Source organism: Symphalangus syndactylus, chromosome 6 (assembly GCF_028878055.3).
Source record: "Symphalangus syndactylus isolate Jambi chromosome 6, NHGRI_mSymSyn1-v2.1_pri, whole genome shotgun sequence".
NCBI classification, from domain to species: Eukaryota; Metazoa; Chordata; class Mammalia; order Primates; family Hylobatidae; genus Symphalangus; species Symphalangus syndactylus.
The window spans coordinates 37824350-37844805 of record NC_072428.2 but is presented as its reverse complement, the minus strand read 5'-3'; the positions used below and the strand labels follow the sequence as shown (position 1 = coordinate 37844805).

Below are 20456 nucleotides of genomic sequence, written 5' to 3'. Positions count from 1 at the left end.
GGGAGTGCAGATATCTGTTTGATATACTGATTTCATTTCTTTTGGATATATACTCAGATTGCTGGATCATATGGAAGTTCCATTTTTAGTTTTTTGAGGGGCCTCCATACTATTTTCCATAGTCACTGTGCTAGGGATTTTCCCTTTTGAAGAGGCTACATCCAAAGAACACTTGGTCAGATTGAGAACTCTGTTCTGTCCCCTGAAAGTGTTTACTGACCCGTTCCAAGGGTTCCACATTCTTCTCTGGCTTTAGTACAGAAGTTCTACTGTTTGAATTGTATTAGTCAGGGTTCTATATTAGTCAGGGTTCTCCAGAGAAACAGAACCAATGGAAGAATATATATAAAGAGATTTATGAGGAGGAACTTGCTCATGTGTTTATGCAGGTGGAGAAGTCCCATGATCTTGCCATCTGCAAGCTGGAGACTCAGGAAAGCTGGTGGTATAAATTCTAGTTCGAGCCCAAAGGCCTGAGAACCAGGAGAGCCAATGGTCTAAGTCCCAGTCTAAGGGCAGAATACCAAGGTCTCAGCAGAGACACCCATTGGCACCCAAGGCCTCTTCTGAGCCTGGGACTGGTTTGGGCCCCCTAGATAATTTCTTGCCCTTAGTATGCAGTGGGGTGGGACAACATCCTATAATAGAGAGAAAATCATAGGCTTTGGGGTTAGTCAGCACTGGGTTAAAGTCTCAGCCAAAATCACTTACTAGCTGCACTACCTTAGCAAAGTCACTTACCTTTCTGAGCCTTGGTTTCCATATCTGAAAAATGGGGATAATTATGCCTACTCCAAAGGATGAGTATGGGGATTACCTAGCTGGCTGCCGGCACCATAGCAGGTGCTCAGTAAATGGTATTTGTTTTATTCATATTTGTGGAGTCAAATACTGGCTTTGTTCTGCCTAAGAAGCCTGAAGCTGTGCTTGGAGCAAGCTGTTGCTAGGTATCATAAATTAGGGGAATGAAGACTCTACCTAGTTTATCTTCACAGGTCATCTCAGAGTGCCCAAACCCAAGCCTTTCAGGTGAAAATTCCTCGTCTCCCCAGCCAACTTCAGCTCTCTCTCTGCCTTCAGCACACATCTTCCCAGCAGCAGTAGTCACATTTGGTAGGCAAGCAGGGGCCCAGCCCTGACTGAGAACATTGTTGCAAAGACTGAGGAACCGAAAAACACTGTGGCAATCTGCCCTGCCCTGAGGTACTCTGAAGAATCAGTGACCCACCCCTAAACTTTCCAGCAGTGTGTTTGAGGTGAGAGCCCCATTTCAGAACCTAGAGTGATCTTAGAATCTAGAGTGATGGGAAAACTGTTAGAACATGCAAGCATGCCCTGTTATTTTTTTTTTTTGAGACGGGGTCTCACTATGCTGCCCAGGCTAGTCTCGAACTCCTGGCCTCAAGCAGTCCTTCCACCTCAATCACATTGGTGCTGGGATTACAGGCATGAGTCACTGCACCTGGCCCCTTGTGCTATTTTGGAGCTGAGGTTAGAGTTTTCCGTCAAAACCAAGAAACTCAGTTATGGATCTATCTCAGAGCTGCACTGGGCTGGTGCTGCAGGTTCAGGGAGTAAGTAAACCCATCCACCTCTTTGGGCTGAAAGTTCCAGCCCTCTAATTCCCTAATCATTTGGTCTTTCCCATGACTGGCCCCTTCCTGAGGCTAAGACTCCTCATTCATTAACATTAAGTCAGAGAAAGAGGCTCTTTATAAATAACAAAAGACACTCCTATCAGAAAATTCAGGAAATTTTGGCATACTCAAGGGCTTACCAAATATATTTCATAATATACCCCACAGTGGGGAAGTATTGGTACAAATTAAAGAAGAGATGGAGGAGGGCGGGCTAGGCAATGGAATCAGCAAGAATACAGGCCCAGAGGTTATGATAAGAAAACAAAAAATTGAGCCGGGCACGGTGGCTCATGCCTGTAATCCCAGCTCTTTGGGAGGCCGAGGCGGGCAGATCACTTAAGGCCAGGAGTTTGAGAACAGCCTGACCAACATGGTGAAACCCCGTCTCTACCAAAAATTAGCCGGGCGTGGTGGCGCTTGGCTGTAATCTCAGCTTCTCAGGAGGCTGAGGCAGGAGAATCGCTTGAACCCGGGAGGCGGAGGTTGCAGTGAGCAGAGATCAGCCCACTGCACTCCAGCCTGGGCGACAGAGGGACTCCGTTTCAAAAGAAAAAAAAAATTAATAATTAAAATCGCAGGGCAAGTGGGCGCCCTTGTAGTCCCAGTCACTTCGGGGAGCCGAGGTGGGAGGATCGCTTGAGCCAGAAGGTCGAGGCTGCAGGGAGCCATGATCACGCCACTGCCCTCCAGCCTGGTGACAGAGTGAGACCCTGTCTCGAATAATTCCAAAAAACAAACAAACAAACAACCAAAACCAAAAAAACAAACCACCGACAGTTTTTGGGTATGGCTGAGACTCGAGATGAGATGCCAGTGGGGTGGGCAGTAGGAAGTGCAGAATAAAATGTAAATTTGAACTGAGTCACCCTGCAAGGCCTGCGAGGCCAAGGCTTCACTGTGAGTGGGAGCTGGTAGGCTTAGCAGCAGAGGGAAAAGCAGCGTCGAGTTTCGGAGGTCACTCGACTTAGGTAAGAACAGACTGACTGACTGCTAGGCATTTTCTTCCTTTCGTTCAACAAATATTTGTGGAGTGCCTATTACGTGCTAGAAGCTGTTTTGGACACTGAGAAACAGGGATGAAGAAGAAACAGATGCAAGCCTTCCTGAAAGTAACCTCCCCAGGTTTCATGGATGAGGAAGCTGAAGGTCGTCCTGACTCAGGCTCATGGATCCGACCCGGGCTTCCGTGGCTGGAGGGCAGCACCTTACTTAGATGTCCCAGCGCACGTGGAGCAGTCTGCCGGTCGGTTGTCTGGCTGCGCGCGCCACCCGGGCCTCTCCAGTGCCCCGCCTGGCTCGGCATCCACCCCGCAGCCCGACTCACACGTGGGTTCCCGCACGTCCGCCGGCCCCCCCCGCTGACGTCAGCATAGCTGTTCCACTTAAGGCCCCTCCCGCGGCCAGCTCAGAGTGCTGCAGCCGCTGCCGCCGATTCCGGATCTCGTTGCCACGCGCCCCAGACGACCTGCCGACGTGCATTCCCGGTACGGTAGGGCCTTGCGCGCACGGCGCCAGAGGGTTGGGCGGGTAGAGCCAACTGCCTCTGGCTCTGCTGGCCTCCGCTGCTGGCGAAGGGGTTCCTGCTCCTGGGAGGTGTAGGAGCCGCTTCCCAGAAGCACAGCCCCGAGACCTCTGGGCGGCGGCCCACACCACGCATGTGTTCGGAGCTCGCCGCGCTCTGCTTTTGCTCTAAGCGGGAACCATGGCTTCTGGCCGCGCTGGGGAACCGAGGAGGTGGCCGCACCCAACCAGGGGTCGAAAGCCCGGGTGGATGCGGAACAAGGATATGATAGGCCTTAAGGGTGGGGGATACCTCTGGGTTCGAAATCGGCGGGTGGTGCAAAAATCGAGGTCCAGTTCCCGGAGCCCATAGAGCCAAAAAAGCCTCAGCTTGTCCGGGGCGGGTTCTTGGAAGCTAGAAAGCAGCTGAGTACCACGCGGCTTGCATTTTTCTCTTGGGACGCTCGAGAGGTGGGCTCCGTGAGGGCAGCTGCTGCCTGCAGATTATAGGGAGCTCTTTGCGCATTTATTAAGAAGCTACTGGTGTATCTCGGGCTGCGCTAGGCACGGCGCATGCAAAGATGAAGCAGGCAGCATCCCAGCCCTTCCGCACCTCGGACGGTCAGTTGAGTAGGATCCGCCGGTACCAACTCCTCCTTTTAACAAATGGGGAGACCGAAAGCTAGGAGATAGTCAGGGATCTCTAAGTTCCCAGTGAGTAGGCGGCAGAGGTGAGGTGTAGAACTCGTTTTTGCATGTCTTTCGCCTCTAGACGCACCCTTCTCTCATCCCATGCCCTCCCACCTCCGCCCCTACATTAAAGGTAGCATTGGATCCCAGGGCCGTTCAGTGAAGCTAGCAGGTGTCCGCAGGAACTCCCTTCCCCCTGCCAGGCTAGAAACCTTACAAGGCTGTCTAGAAATAGCAGTGATTTGTAAGGAGAGACCCGGCTCCAGCTTGGTGACTCTGGGCTGACTGCCTGCCTAGAGGTCCTCTCGGATTTTTGCCCTTTGGAGTGGTGTCAAAACTAGACGTGATACTTTCGGGATGCAGCCTGTGATATTTCCTCCAGCAAATGCAGTGCAGGGTTGGATTAACAGGGTGGAAAGAATTCGAGGGTTCCACCAAGTAGCTATTAACTTTAGGGCTGCAGGCCTTAGGCCTTCTGCAGCTATTTCTACACTCCCTGTACTGAAACTATTTCTTCATACTGGGCCTGACAGGCCTTTGCAACAAGGATCACGGCAGAAGCCACACCGTGCGCCTCCCTCCCGGTTGGTTAACAGGCCCTGGTTTCTAGTATTGCGATTTAGTCTGGCGCTGGCTGCGCGCCAGGCCTGGGAGGCTGCCAGCTAGGCTTCACGTTGCTCGCGTCTGCTTCGGGGCATTCATTAGGTCTGAAGTCTGAATCCCAGCTCCCTCCCTCTCACTCACTGAGCGGCATAGCTCCAGATTGCCTCTGCTTACGGGCGGGCCTTCTCAGGCTTCTGCCTTCTGGCCCGTTGCCCGCTTCCCAATGGCCGGAGGCCGCTAGACTAATCGGCTTCGCCCCTGCCCTCTGTAATGCGCATGCGCACGCGCACAAGTTCCTGGACCCGCCCATCTTCCGGACTTGGGCGGGGCGTAAAAGCCGGGCGTTCGGAGGACCCAGCAATTAGTCTGATTTCCGCCCACCTTTCGGAGCGGGACGGAGAGCCACAAAGCGCGCATGCGCGCGGATCACCGCAGGCTCCTGTGCCTTGGGCTCGAGCTTTGTGGCAGTTAATGGCTTTTCTGCACGTGTCTCCGGTGTTTACTGGAGAAGCCTGGCTCTGTCCTTGCTGTAGGAGTCGGAGTAGCTCAGAGTGATCTTGTCTGAGGAAAGGCCAGCCCCACTTGGTGTTAATAAACCGCGATGGGTGAGCCTTCAGGAGGCTATACTTACACCCAAACGTCGATATTCCTTTTGCACGCTAAGGTGTGGGCCTTCACTCTTCACAGACCCTGTCATTAGGCCTTTCAACTCTCTTTTGGCAACCATTAGGTTTTCTCCCCTCCCTTTTTAGTCATCTCTTGTGATTTATAGTGGCAAATACCCCCAAAGGAAGTAAAATAGCTTAAAAAAATCTCTTGGTTAATAAATATTAAAGAAGCTGTAGTGACACTAAATGTTTTTCCCCCTATAGATTCCTTTTGGTTCCAAGTCCAATATGGCAACTCTCAAGGATCAGCTGATTCATAATCTTCTAAAGGAAGAACAGACACCCCAGAATAAGATTACAGTTGTTGGGGTTGGTGCTGTTGGCATGGCCTGTGCCATCAGTATCTTAATGAAGGTAAGTGAGAGTCTACCACACTGGAAGCCCATACCTTCACCGCATCCTCTATCCCCACTCCTACCCCTAGAATTGTATTATTACATTTCATATAACAATATTTAGATTTATGCACTCATTCAGATAACTTTCTGTGAAACAAACTTTTGAAATATGATGATACACCAAAAGTGTATCTGAAATTAAAAAGAATCAAAGGTTATCAGGCTGGAGACCCAGTTCCTAAAATTCATTATTCTGTATTAACATGCATGGATTGACTACCAATGAAAAGGAAGGGTCCATGACTTTCAATGAGCCAAAATTCTTTTAAAGTGATTTTTGAATTGAAAATGACACATACATATGGTAAAATTATATGGGAAATCTTAAGTTCTCCCACCCAAACCTCATTGCCCCTGTGCCTTGGATAGCAATTTTGTTATCAATTATGGAGCTAAAATTTAATTAGAAAAAAGAAATTGTGAGTAAAGCACTCCTTATTACACTATTGAAACCTGATTTATATTTAAAAGAAATTGAGGCAGCTTACAACATTAAAATGTCTGAGGCGGGGCACAGTGGCTCACACTTGTAATGCCAGCACTTTAGGAGGCCGAGGTAGGCGGATCACGAGGTCAGGAGATGGAGACCGTCCTGGCTAACACGATGAAACCCCATCTCTACTAAAAATACAAAAAATTAGCCAGGCGTGGTGGCACACGTCTATAGTCCCAGCTATTTGGGAGGCTGAGGCAGGAGAATTGCTTGAACCCAGGAGGTGGAGGTTGCAGTGACCCAAGATAGCACCACTCCACTCCAGCCTGGGCGACAGTGAGACTCCATCTCAAAAAAAATCTGAAGTTCAGATGTGGAGTTTCTAATAAAAATAAAATGATGAATTCTGGGTTCTGAATAGAAATGGATTCAAGTGAGAAGGGACTAAAGACAGAAATGAGCTATGAAAAGGCCTTGTAACCACACAGGTGACTCTATATGTTCTTAGGAAAGGCCACATAATACACCAACTTTTATTCCTTACCCACTAGATGAGAAATTGATGCTGTTTTCCCCACACCTACAAACCGCCTATGGTTTTTCTCTGTGATGGCCTCTGGCTCAGGTGCGTGTAAGAAGAGTAACTGACACTCATTATATTGTGGATGATTTAGGGATAGATCTGCAGCTTGAATAACTTTTTTGGTAACGATAGACCACATCCATTTGTATTAAAGCTGTTATTGGTGCTCCTGGCCTGAAATGCACCTATGAACTTTGAGTTGCAACTATAAGGATATTTTTTGCCAGTATTATACACTGCACAAACCTATTTATCCATAACTGTTAGTATTGGTTCATATATGGAATCAACCAGGGAATGGTTCAGATTCCATCTCTGAAAGATGGGCGGAAATCAGACTTTTTAACTTTTTAACTTTTTTTTTTGAGATGGAATCTCGCTTTGTTACCCTGACTGGAGTGCAGTGGCACGATCTTGGCTCACTTGACCTCCTGGGTTCAAGCGATTCTCCTGTCTTAGCCTCCTGAGTAGCTGGGACTACAGGCACACACCGCCACGCCCGGCTAATTTTTGTATTTTTAGTGGAGACAGGCCTTCACCATATTGGCCAGGCTGGTCTTTTTTTTTTTTGTTTGTTTCTGAGATGGAGTCTCACCCTGTTGCCCAGGCTAGAGTGCAGTGGCGTGAACTCCACTCACTGCTAGCTCCCCCTCCCGGGTTCATGCCATTCTCCTGTCTCAGCCTCTCAAGTAGCTGGGACTATAGGCACCCACCACCATGCCCGGCTAAATGTTTGTATTTTTTAGTAGAGAGGGGGTTTCACCGTGTTAGCCAGGATGGTCTCAATCTGCTGACCTTGTGATCTGCTGCCTCAGCCTCCCAAAGTGCTGGGATTACAGGCGTGAGCCACCGCGCCTGGCCTGGCTAGGCTGTCTTGAACTCCTGACCTCAAGTGATCTGCCCGCCTCGGCCTCCCAAAGTGTTGGGATTACAGATGTGAGTTACTGTGCCCAGCCAGAACATTTCTTACTAATTTCAAGTCTTGATGCTGGTCAATATCACCTAGTTAAATGAATAACAACCTAAAATTGGTGTATAGGATGGAATTTGAGAGAGTAGATAGAGCAGTTTTATATAACTGGAAGTTATTCTAGCAACTGCCAGTCCAGTGTTCTGCTTCTACATCTGCAGTGGTGGAGCTATAGAGCTTGCTTCAGTGGGGAGACAGGGCTGGAGAGAGGGTCAGTGCTATCTACGTATGGAGTAATCTGTAAGTCAGCTTTTGAAATGGGGTGCCCTCTACTTTGAGTATCTCCATACTGTACTAATAAAGTAACAGAACTCTCCTATGCTGGAAATATAGAAATTTTTCATGCTCTTCTAAAAATCTAGAAGTGACAATTTTCCATTTAACTAAAGATTTGATGTCTTTTAGGACTTGGCAGATGAACTTGCTCTTGTTGATGTCATCGAAGACAAATTGAAGGGAGAGATGATGGATCTCCAACATGGCAGCCTTTTCCTTAGAACACCAAAGATTGTCTCTGGCAAAGGTTGATTTCAACGAGTTTATATTATAATCCATGCTTGACTTAAATTCTTTTTCCAGATGGTCTCCTTTTGTTGCTTAGGGTAGAGTGCAGTTGCACAATTATGGCTCACCACAGCCTTGAACCCCGGGCTCAAGCAATCCTCCTTCCACTTCATTACCCCCTCCCCCTCACAAAGAAACTGGGACTATGGGGCATGCTACCATGCCCAGCTAATTTTTTTACTTTTTGTAGAGATGGGGACTCACTGTGTTGCCCAGGCCTGTCTTGAACCACTGGGCTCAAGTGATCCTCCCTCCTTAGCCTTCCAAAGTACTGGGATTGCAGGTGTGAACCACTGTGCCCCGCCTTAGACTTAAATGCTTTACAGGCTTGAAATCCTAGCTCTTTAAAGATTTTGTTTTAAATGCAGGGTGCAAGAGCCTGGGAATAATTTCATTTGGGTGCCTGTGAATATCAAAGTTTCAATTTCTAGTAAATGGTTTAAAATAGAAATCCAATTTGTCCATGCTATGGAAACCATCTGAATTAGAATGTAATGAGTAAAGCTTAAACCTTAGGTCTGTATTTAACCACATTGTGTTACTTACTTGCCCCCACATCCTTTCACACACGAAGTTGAGAATAGGGTAAATAAATGAGCCTGTTCAGCTAATATTCTTGGCTTGACCCTTTCACACTTAACAGCACCAGCCAAGAAACCTGAATGTGAGCCCAAATAGTGTCTATTTTGATACCTGAAAATCACTGGCCACCTCGCTGATGGGCAACTTCCTTCATCACTGGCTTAACTCTCTTCTGCCATAGGGTATCTAGAAGCAAAATATACTTGTTAAGTGTAAAGCTGTCTTCTGCTTAAAAACAAGTACCCCTACCACCACCACCACACACACACACACACACACACACACACACGAGGAACACGAGGAAATTACCTGTCCCTGGGCTGATAGGATACCAGTTAAGTAGAAACAGGAGTATGGAAGAGTGTGAACGTTGAGCTTGGGGATCAAAAAATTTGAGGATATGTAAGAAATTAATAGGAGAATCAAATAATAAACTTGATTCCCTCCAGCTCTCCCTAATTGTAGTTACATAAAGTTACAACTTGACCAAAACTAGAATACAAGGAAGGTGTTGACATGCTCTTCCTCCATTTAAGAAGCCATAATGATAAAACTCTAAGAACAAGAAAGGTCTGTGGGGCATTTATGGAACAAATTTTTGCTGCCTAGGTAAAATTTATTCTAAAGGCCTTAATCTGGTCATTATTCCCCTTTTCTCTAGACTATAATGTAACTGCAAACTCCAAGCTGGTCATTATCACGGCTGGGGCACGTCAGCAAGAGGGAGAAAGCCGTCTTAATTTGGTCCAGCGTAACGTGAACATCTTTAAATTCATCATTCCTAATGTTGTAAAATACAGCCCGAACTGCAAGTTGCTTATTGTTTCAAATCCAGGTGAGGCTTTTAACTGCATAAAAATTGACAAGCTATAGTAAAACTGCTAGTATATGATATATATATATATATAATATATATTTTAAATATTTTCAAATATTATTTTAAAAAATATATATTTTTAAATATTTTCAAATATTATTTAAAAATATATATATATTTTGAGGCAGAGTTTTGCTCTTGTTGCCCAGGTTGGAGTGCAGTGGCGCAATCTGGGCTCACTGCAACCTCTGCCTCACGGGTTCAAGTGATTCTCTTGCCTCAGTCTCCCAAGTAGCTGGGATTACAGGCACGTGCCACCATGCTCGGCTAATTTTTTAAGTTTTAGTAGAGAGGGGTTTCACCATGTTGCCCAGGCTGGTCTCAACTTCCTGAGCTCAGGTGATCCATCTGCCTCAGCCTCCCAGAGTATTAGGATTACAGGCGTGAGCCACCGTGCCCGGGCCCATAATTGTCTCTTAGTCAATAAAGAGTTTATTTTCATAAAACTGTTAACTATACTTTTTTTTGAGACCACGTCTCACTGTCGCCCAAGGTGGAGGGCAATGGGATGATCATGGCAGCTTTGACCTACTAGGCTCAAGTGATCCTCCTTCCTCAGCCTCTTAAGTAGCTAGGACTACAGGCGTGCACCAATATGCCTGGCTAGTTTTTTAAAGTTTTTTGTAGAGATGGGATTTTGCTATGTTGCACAGGCTGGTCTTGAACTGCTGGCCTCAGGCAGTCCTCCCGCCTCAGCCTCCCAAAGTGTTGGGATTACAGGTGTGAGTTGTCATGCCCAGCCAAAACTACTTTTTGAATACTTAATGGACTTGATATACATAGTGTAGAGGCTTAAAAATATTAACAAAATTATTGGTTAGCCATGATCAATATCAAGATCCTTACAAAGCCATATATCTGGAGTAGCCTATCATTATCTAATGATCACCTAGTATCTGCCTAAGTGTTCTCTTCATAGTGGGGATATCTTTTTTGTGTGTAGGGAGGGGATAATGGGTGATTTTTATTTTCTCCTTTCATAGTGGATATCTTGACCTACGTGGCTTGGAAGATAAGTGGTTTTCCCAAAAACCGTGTTATTGGAAGTGGTTGCAATCTGGATTCAGCCCGATTCCGTTACCTGATGGGGGAAAGGCTAGGAGTTCACCCATTAAGCTGTCATGGGTGGGTCCTTGGGGAACATGGAGATTCCAGTGGTAAGCATAAGTTATTTTCTTTTTGTTTTTGAAAAGATTATATAAAAAGTCGATGGGCATTGTATTATTCAATTAGAGCCTAATCAAATATCCATTCAGTAGGATAGAATGCTTTCCCGAAATCTAGCATTTTGTGTAATTATATGTTTTTTTTTTTTTTTTTTTTTTTTGAGACGGAGTCTCGCTCTGTCGCCCAGGCTGGAGTGCAGTGGCGCAATCTCGGCTCACTGCAAGCTCCGCCTTCTGGGTTCAGGCCATTCTCCTGCCTCAGCCTCTCCGAGTAGCTGGGACTACAGGCGCCCGCCACCACGCCCGGCTAATTTTTTGTATTTTTAGTAGAGACGGGGTTTCACCGTGGTCTCGATCTCCTGACCTCGTGATCTGCCCGCCTCGGCCTCCCAAAGTGCTGGGATTACAAGCGTGAGCCACCGCGCCCGGCCTAATTATATGTTAAGAATTGTTAAGATTGTTGCCATTTTATATGGCATTTTATGGCGAGGGGGACGGGGAATGAAATTTCTCTTCTTACCATGGATATCTTAAGACTGTAGTTCTTAGGATGACTTCAGTCATTTAATATCACAGCTGTTTATACCTGACTTGTGCTGCCTGGCCCTGAAAAGGTCAGCAAATCCAAATGCAGTGCACAAAAGTTATATTATTATCACAGTTGAAAAATGTTATGATTAGGTTCTGTATGCTAAGAAAACCCCCTTATGTTCTCATACTGTCTTTATATTTCAAATATACATGGGTTAAACATTTCAGTTGGCCAGAGAAACAGGTTAGAATACAGAGAAAATTCTTAGTTTTATATAATGCAAGTAAATGAAAATCTAATCTAAATGTGAGTAATGACTACATTAGTTGTCTTGACCATCTACCAAAACTGAGTATTCTTCCTCCGAAGATAAGAGAGTTAGGAAAATGAATCACAATTACTAATCTGTTGGTACATGAAAATAAATGTAGTCTGTACTATTTATTTTAGTGCCTGTGTGGAGTGGAATGAATGTTGCTGGTGTCTCTCTGAAGACTCTGCACCCAGATTTAGGGACTGATAAAGATAAGGAACAGTGGAAAGAGGTTCACAAGCAGGTGGTTGAGAGGTAATGAATCTTTTAATTTGGCAACACAGAATATTAACATTTACTATTTTTATTTAAAAGGTTAAAATTGTAATAGCATTTGCATTTGAGATCTTTTTGTTAGAGGGGAAACTTGTGTGGTGGTTTTGTTTTGTTTGAGACAGAATCTTGCCCTTTCGCACAGGCTGCAGTGCAGTGGCTCAATCTTAGCTCACTGCAACCTCTGCCTCCCGGGTTCAGGCGATTCTCCTGCCTCAGCCTCCTGGGTAGCTGGGACTACAGGCATGTGCCACCACGCCCGGCTAATTTTTTTGTATTTTTAGTAGAGATGGGGTTTCACCATGTTAGCCAAAAAAAAAAGAATGTGCCTCACCTTGCAAGGCCCAGGCCCTAGGATCACTTGAGCTCAGGAGTTCAAGACCAGCCTGGGCAACAGGGCAAAACCCTGTCTCTACAATAAATATATAAATTAGCCAGGCATGGTGGTGAGCACCTGTGGTCCTAGCTACTTGAGAGGCTGAGGCAGGAGGATTGCCTGAGCCTGGGAGGTCAAGGCTGCAGTGAAGCGAGATCCTGCCACTGCACTCCAGCCTGCTAGCCTGGGTGACAGAGTAAGAGCCTGTCTCAAAGGAAAAAAAAAATTATTGAAATAGGGAAGCTTTCAACTTGGTGGCATTATTTACCTTTGTGGTCCTGTGTGGACCTCACCTCAGGTCTATAGAATTAAAAAATGAATCATAGCTGGGCGCGGTGGCTTACATTTGTAATCCCAGCACTTTGGGAGGCCGAGGCAGGCGGATCACGAGCTCAGGAGATCGAGACCATCCTGGCTAACACGGTGAAACCCCATCTCTACTAAAAATACAAAAAATTAGCTGGGCGTGGTGGCAGGCACCTGTAGTCCCAGCTACTCGGGAGGCTGAGGCAGGAGAATGGTGTGAACCCAGGAGGTGGAGCTTGCAGTGAGCTGAGATCACGCCACTGCACTCCAGCCTGGGCGATAGAGCGAGACTCCATCTCAAAAAAAAAAAAAAAAGAAATGAATCATAATCTTTAGTTCATAACATATTCTTGTGATTGGTTAAGCAAGGCCCTCTTGTTTGTATTTGTTTAATTAAATAAAACCTGTGAACCCAACACTCAGCTCAAGAAAGAAATACTGACAATATCTGTCAAATAACATTGTTGAATCAGAATTTAGTATTCTGCTGGTGTTTGGAAATAAGTGGATTCTGTGCTCTTCCCCCAGCTATCCCTCTGTCCCCCTCACGCTCCCACTTGAGATAATCCTAAGTTAAGAATGCTATGTTATCTTGGATTTCTTTTTAAAATTCAATATTATATTTTTAAGAATTATCCAATTTTGTTTACAAGTAGCTATAGTTTATTTTTTGATAGCTGTGTAATATTCCATTGTATCAGTATACCATGATTTATCCATTCTTCTGTTGGAGGACATTGGAAAGATTGTCATGTTTTTGCTGTTACTAACAGTACTGTTAATGAATATCCCTGTACACAATATCCTAGCATACATGTGCAAGGGTTATTCTTGGTATAATGCAACATTGTGGCATTATTTACTGTAAAACGTGTGTTAATGAAAACTTTTTCTTTCTTTCTCCCACCCTGTCTTTTCTGCCCTTACCTATGGTTTCCTATCATACAGCGCTTATGAGGTGATCAAACTAAAAGGCTACACATCCTGGGCCATTGGACTCTCTGTAGCAGATTTGGCAGAGAGTATAATGAAGAATCTTAGGCGGGTGCACCCAGTTTCCACCATGATTAAGGTAGGTCTGTGTAGTGATACACTGTATTTGAATGCTTTCTCCTGGCTTTTTAAAAAAGATTCTTCTGAGAAAGATTAATACAAGTCTTCCATTACTGACTTAAGTGAAATAAATTAATGTACCCACAGCTTTCCTTTTTTGAAAGAAATGGTTGAGCTTTAGGATTAATGTCCACTAGGCCTGTTCAACACATAAATACTTGATAATTTGACTACAAAAAAGTCTCGTTCAATTATGCTGAGGTAGGTGGAAGACTATAAAAGAAATAAACTATTTTTCCATTGGGGAAAATAGAAATTATATTCAAGTTAGCGTTATGTTACTATTTTTAATGACTTTCTTTTATACTATTCATTAAATCATAACTGAACACCTGGAAAGGAATTTCTACTTATCAAAGTTTTTTATTTTTTTGAGACAGTCTCCCTCTGTCACCCAGGCTGCAGTGCAGTGGCTGATCTTGGCTCACTGCAACCTCTACCTCCCAAGTTCAAGCAATTCTTCCGCCTCAGCCTCCTGAGTAGCTGGGACTACAGGTGCGTGCCACCACACCTGGCTAATTTTTGTATTTTTAGTACAGACGGAGTTTCACCATATTTGCCAGGCTGGTCTCGAACTCCTGATCTTGTGATCCACCCACCTCGGCCTCCCTGAATGCTGGGATTGCAGGTGTGAGCCACCGCACCCGGCCTCAAGTTATATTTTAAAATCTTCATAATTAGGCCACACACAGTGACTGACAGCTGTAATGCCAGCACTTTGGAAGGCCAAGGGCAGGAGAATCGCTTGAGCCCAGGTGTTTGAGACCACCCTAGGCAGTATAGTGAGATCTTTGTTTAAAAAAAAAAAAAAAAAAAGGCTATGTGTGCCAGCTGATGCCTGTAATCCCAGCACTTTGGGAGGCCAAGGGGTGAATCACCTGAGGTCAGTAGTTCAAGACCAGCCTGACCAACATGGTGAAACCCTGTCTCTACTAAAAATACAAAATTAGCCGGGCGTGGTGGCAGGTGCCTGTAATCCCAGCTACTTGGGAGGCTGAGGCAGAAGAATCACTTGAACCCAGGAGGCAGAGGTTGCAGTGAGCCGAGATCACACCATTGCACTACAGCCTGGGCAACAAGAGTGAAACTCCATCTCAAAAAAAAAAAAAAAAAAAGCAGCTGGGCTCTGTGGCTCATGCCTGTAATCCCAGCACTTTGGGAGGCCAAGAGGTAGATCACCTGAGGTCAAGAATTTGAGACCAACCTGGCCAACATGGTGAAACCCCGTCTGTACTAAAAATACAAAAATTAGCCAAGTGTGGTGGCGCACGCCTGTAGTTCCAGAAGGCTGAAGCAGGAGAATCACTTGAACCCTGGAGGTGGAGGTTGCAGTGAGCTGAGATTGTGCCAATGCACTCCAGCCTGGGCGACAGAGCGAGACTCTGCCTTAAAAAAAAAAAAAAGCTTTATAATTATAGAGACTGTAAGTCTTGGGAAACCCTGGAATGCATAGACAAAATGTAAGATTTTTTTTTCATTTCATCTTCAGGGTCTTTATGGAATAAAGGATGATGTCTTCCTTAGTGTTCCTTGCATTTTGGGACAGAATGGAATCTCAGACCTTGTGAAGGTGACTCTGACTTCTGAGGAAGAGGCCCGTTTGAAGAAGAGTGCAGATACACTTTGGGGGATCCAAAAGGAGCTGCAATTTTAAAGTCTTCTGATGTCATATCATTTCACTGTCTAGGCTACAACAGGATTCTAGTTGGAGGTTGTGCATGTTGTCCTTTTTATCTGATCTGTGATTAAAGCAGTAATATTTTAAGATGGACTGGGAAAAACATCAACTCCTGAAGTTAGAAATAGGAATGGTTTGTAAAATCCACAGCTATATCGTGATGCTGGATGGTGTTAATCGTGTGTAGTCCTAAACTGGTGAGTGTGAAATAGTTCTGCCACCTCTGACACACCACTGCCAATGCTGTACGTGCTGCATTTGCCCCTTGAGCCAGGTGGATGTTTACCGTGTGTTATATAACTTCCTGGCTCCTTCACTGAACATGCCTAATCCAACATTTTTTCCCAATCAGTCACATCCTGGGATCCAGTGTGTAAATCCAATATCATATGTCTTGTGCATAATTCTTCCAAAGGATCTTATTTTGTGAACTATATCAGTAGTGTACATTACCATATAACGTAAAAAGATCTACATATAAACAATGCAACCAACTATCCAAGTGTTATACCAACTAAAACCCCCAATAAACCTTGAACAGTGACTACTTTGGTTAATTCATTATATTAAGATATATATAAAGTCATAAAGCTGCTAGTTATTATATTAATTTGGAAATAGGCTATTCTTGGGCAACCTTGCAATGATTTTTTCTAAAAGGGATATTATTGACTAATAGCAGAGGATGTAATAGTCAACTGAGTTGTATTGGTACCACTTCCATTATAAGTCCCAAAGTATTATATATTTGATAATAATGCTAATCATAATTGGAAAGTAACATTCTATGTGTAAATGTAAAATTTATTTGCCAACTGAATATAGCCAATGATAGTGTGTCACTATAGGGAACACAGATTTTTGAGATCTTTTGCCATCTGGAAGCCGGTAACAATTAAAAACAATTTTAAGGCCAGGTGCCGTGGCTCATGCCTATAATCCTAGCACTTTGGGAAGCCCAGGTGGGCCGATCACTTGAGGCCAGGAATTAGGGACCAGCCTGGCCAACACAGCAAAACCCCATCTGTTAAAAAAAAACAACAAGTAACCTTGGTGGATGTCTACTCAAGTTTTCTGTACATTTTTCTGAAAATACAACTGTGACCCTTATCCAGGCCTGAAAACCATGCTTGTAAAGGTTAACTGAACAACATTATTGTCATTCCCAACTCCAGGATCTTTTTCCAGAGATTCTTTCCTGAGAGCTAGTTAAGGGAAGGAATTATCTTAAAGCCTGGTTGTCCAACCTTTTGCTTTCCCTGAGCCACATTGGAAGAAGAATTGTCTTGGGCCACACATTAAATACACTAACACGTGCCAGGTGTGGTGGCTCACACCTATAATCCCAGCACTTGGGGAGGCTGAGGCGGGTGGATCAGGAGTTCAAGATCAGCATGGCCAACATGGTGAAACCTCATCTGTACTAAAAATCAAAAAATTTGCCAGGCATGGTGGCCTGTGCTTGTAATCCCAGCTACTTGGGAAGCTGAGGCACAAGAGGCTGAGGTGAGAGGATCGCTTGAACCCAGGAGGCAGAGATTGCAGTGAGCCAAGATGGCACCACTGCACTCGAGCCTGGGCAACACAGCGAGACAATGTCTCAATAAAAATTAAAGAAATTAACACTAATGATAGCTGATGAGCTACAAAAAAGTTCATAATCTGGATACCCGCCGCCACCTAAAGAGTCCTCACATTCAAAGAGTTGGACACAGCTATAAAGCGTATCGTTCTGTGGATTTTTAGCGTATTCACATAGTTGGCAACCATCACCAGTATCTAATCTTAGAATGTAGGCTGGGTGCAGTGGCTTGTAATTCCCAGCACTTTAGGAGGCCAAGGTGGGTAGATTGCTTGAGCCCAGGAGTTCGAGACCAGTCTGGGCAACATGGCAAAAGCCTGTCTCTACAAAAAAAATCAGCCAGGCGTGGTGGCGGGTGCCTGTAGTCCTAGCTGCATGGGAGGCTCAGGTGGGAGGATCCCTTGAACCCGGGAGGCAAGATCCCACCACTGCCTGGGTGACAGAGTGAGACCCTGTTTCAAAAAAAAAAAAAGAATATTTTAATTAGCACAAAAAGAGGCCTGTACTTAATCCTGTAGCCTTTTGTAAACTTTGAGTCACCCTCAGTCTTTAAAATTTTTAAATTTACATTAATTTTATATTATTTGATACAGTAAATTAGTCAATACCAACATGACTGAAAAATAATACTTAAGTGAAATACTGATTCTATTAATCTTTCATGAATTTTCAAATACAATCTTGTAAAGCTTCCTTACTTATGGGCAAAATAAATGTTCCAGGTTCAGTTTGTACCTTCCTGCCCCAGGCAAGGAATAGGCCAACTCTGCAAAGAACCTTGATTTTTTTTCATAGTAACCTTGGGAACTAAATTAAGCAGGCCTTATCCCCATCTTACAGAAGTTGCCAGTTAGTGTAGAAGCAAATGTGATGCTCAGAACATGGTTCTACTTCCTTTTTTTTTCCCCACTAAAGTCCATGTTGCCAAAATAAAACTCAGTACTTCAAAGCTATGTTCTTTTGGCTAGGCACGGTGGCTCACGCCTGTAATCCCAGCACTTTGGGAGGCTGAGGTGGGCGGATCACAAGGTCAGGAGATTGAGAACATCCTGGCTAACATGGTGAAACTCCATCTCTACTAAAAATACAAAAAATTAGCCGGGCATGGTGGTGGGCGCCTGTAGTCCCAGCTACTCAGGAGGCTGAGGCAGGAGAATGGCGTGAACCCGGGAGGTGGTGCTTGCAGTGAGCTGAGATCGGACCACTGCACTCCAGCCTGGGCGAGACTGTGAGACTCCGTCTCAAAAAAATAAATAAATAAATTATTCTATTTTATTATTTTATTTTTAGTTTTTGGGGTAGAGATGGGGGTCTCCCTATGTTGCCAGGCTGGTCTTGAACTCCTGGGCTGAAGCCTCGGCCTCCCAAAGTGCTGGGATTGCAGGTGTGAGCCACCATATCTGGCCCCAAAATTCTTTAGTGAGTACCTACTATACTTTGGTAAATGTTGCAATGTACAAGAATAAATAAAGACAAATTTTGGTTCTCCTAAAATTACTGCAATCAAATAAGCAAACTGTTAAGTAAGTTTGGAGTATTTGGGCAGGCATGGATGAAGAGCCAGTTCTAGTCATCTAGCATGTTTGGCCACTACCAAGCTGATACCTTCCTTGGCCGCCAGGGGCCTGAGGCAGGTGTAGAGCTTAAATTTCCAGTTCATCCAGGCCAGCAATCTCCCTCTCAGCCCGGGGATAAACGAGGTTGCTGTGGAGGTATAGGACCAAGTAGTTGCTGCTCCTGTCTGCTATAGGGGGCCTCTAGCTTCAGGCTAGTTGTTGGTTGAGAAAAGTGCCGTAAGAGAGAGATATACAGGAAATGATGGTAGTTGACATTTGTCAAGGAAAGCCAGAGCATGTATGTGCAAAGCTGAAAATGAGGAATTAACCTTGAGAAGGGCCAGGGAAAGAGCTTTCTTGGTTTAAAGAACAGCAAAAAGTCCTGATCCAAAAAAGCTGTCCAAAGCCTAGTTGGAAGGGAGTGTATTGAGTGTCCTGAAATGATATCGGAAGTGGGGGTAGGAGGCCAAATCTTGAAGATCTAGGTTGTGGTAAAAGTGGGTTACTCTACGTGTAATGGAAAGCCACGGAAGAGTTTAAAGCAGGGTTATTGCATAATCTGAACCATATTAAAAACAAATACTGACTGGGCGTGGTGGTTCACGCCTGTAATCCCAGCACTTTGGGAGGCCGAGGTGGGCAGATCACTTGAGGTCAAGAGTTCGAGACCAACCTGGCCAGCATGGTGAAATACAAAAAAATACAAAAAAATTTCCCCTGCGGCTGGGCGCGGTGGCTCACGCCTGTAATCCCAACACTTTGGGAGGGCGGATCACGAGGTCAAGAGTTGGAGACCATCCTGGCCAACATGGTGAAACCCCATCTCTACTAAAAATACAAAAATTAGCCGGGCGTGGTGGCGCACGCCTGTAGTCCCAGCTACTTGGGAGGCTGAGGCAGGAGAATTGCTTGAACCCAGGCGGTGGAGGTTGCGGTGAACTGAGATCGCGCCACTGCACTCCAGCTTGGGCGACAGAGTGAGACTGTGTCTCAAAAACAACAACAATAACAACACTACAGGCTATTATAAGAAAAATAAATTATATTTTGGATTTTGAAAAAGGTTCAAATGCAAATACTCGACAAAAGATGGAGTAGGTTGTGTCCCCTTCTGTGAGATATATATATCTCTCTCACAAAAAAGAAAATATATATATATATATATGTATATATTTTTTTGAGATGGAGTTTCTCTCTCGTTGCCCAGTCTGGAGCGCAGTGGTGCGATCTTGGCTCACTGCAACCTCCGCCTCCTGGGTTCAAGCGATTCTCCTGCCTCAGCCTCCCAAGTAGCTGGGACTACAGGCATGCACCATCATGCCCGACTAATTTTATATTTTTAGTAGAGACGGGGTTTCGCCACGTTCGCCGGGCTGGTCTCAAACTCCTGACCTCAGGTGATCCACCTGCCTCGGCCTCCCAAAGTGCTGGGATTACAGGTGTGAGCCACCGCGTCCGGCCATGAGTTATAAATATTAACAATTTCTTGCTGTAAATTGAAAGCATCCTTCGCATCTTTGCGTTTCATTACTACCCTCTGTTCTCTCAAGAGAAATTCTAACTTTGTTTCAGCACTCAGTCCTGAAGTTTCAGAAGTTAATAATTTTTTAAAATCCTGCAAATAATGCATGGATATCCCCGTCTTGCACACTCTTTGGGCCAGTCTAGAATTCTTCGCATTAACATTTCGGTGATCTGGACCGCCGCCACCCACACAGCGCTCCCGGGCAGAAAAGACGCCCCAGGCCGGCGCCTGGCCCGGCGGGGGGTGGAGCTTGCGTGCTGACGCAGAAGAGCCGAGCGGGGGAGCGTGCGTGTCTGGAGTCGCGCAGAGGGCAACCGTCGCCGGGCTTCGCGCCTCAGCTGTCGTTGGTGTATTTTTCTGGTGTCACTTCTGTGCCTTCCTTGAAAGGTGGTGCTTTGCCCTTTTGGGTCATCTGTACTGATTGCGCCAAGCAAAGCATTTGTGAGCGTGTGGTGCTGAGGTGAAAGTGGTGGCTGGGGGCAGGGAGAAATCCAAAAGCCCGCTGGTGCCCCAGCCCTCCCATTGCCT

The 20456-nt window shown here is 45.3% G+C and overlaps 2 protein-coding genes across 7 annotated transcripts in view; both read left to right on the top strand.

The window, feature by feature from the left end:
• Positions 1-3008: 3008 nt before the first annotated feature.
• LDHA (lactate dehydrogenase A) lies at positions 3009-15809 on the top strand. Of its 4 annotated transcripts, none has more exons than XM_055282215.2 (8): positions 3009-3124; positions 5306-5455; positions 7891-8008; positions 9293-9466; positions 10492-10665; positions 11657-11774; positions 13423-13546; positions 15077-15809. In XM_055282215.2, exons 2-8 carry the CDS (start codon positions 5330-5332, stop codon positions 15239-15241), a joined length of 999 nt encoding a protein of 332 aa, XP_055138190.1. In that variant the 5' UTR covers positions 3009-3124; positions 5306-5329; the 3' UTR covers positions 15242-15809. The 4 variants fall into 4 exon arrangements, with proteins under 4 accessions (XP_055138190.1, XP_055138191.1, XP_055138193.1 ...); XM_055282214.2 differs by lacking the exon at positions 3009-3124 and adding an exon at positions 4798-5097; XM_055282216.2 differs by lacking the exon at positions 9293-9466.
• Positions 15810-20185: 4376 nt separating this feature from the next.
• Positions 20186-20456, top strand: part of LDHC (lactate dehydrogenase C) — a 42165-nt gene continuing 41894 nt past the window's right edge. For 2 of the 3 annotated variants that reach the window (XM_063641057.1, XM_055282219.2), the window contains exon 1: positions 20186-20315. The gene's annotated coding sequence lies outside the window, so the exon portion shown is untranslated. Of the gene's footprint in view, positions 20370-20456 lie in introns of all 3 variants that reach the window. The other variant, XM_055282220.2, reaches the window with a different exon arrangement.

Bases quoted from the DNA above. Each gene is read 5' to 3' on its own strand.
- LDHA (XM_055282214.2), top strand. From the start codon at position 5,035: ATGGGTGAGCCTTCAGGAGGCTATACTTACACCCAAACGTCGATATTC. The intron at 10,666-11,656 runs GTAAGCATAAGT...TATTTATTTTAG, and splicing joins GGAACATGGAGATTCCAGTG to TGCCTGTGTGGAGTGGAATG. The intron at 13,547-15,076 runs GTAGGTCTGTGT...TTTCATCTTCAG, and splicing joins CAGTTTCCACCATGATTAAG to GGTCTTTATGGAATAAAGGA.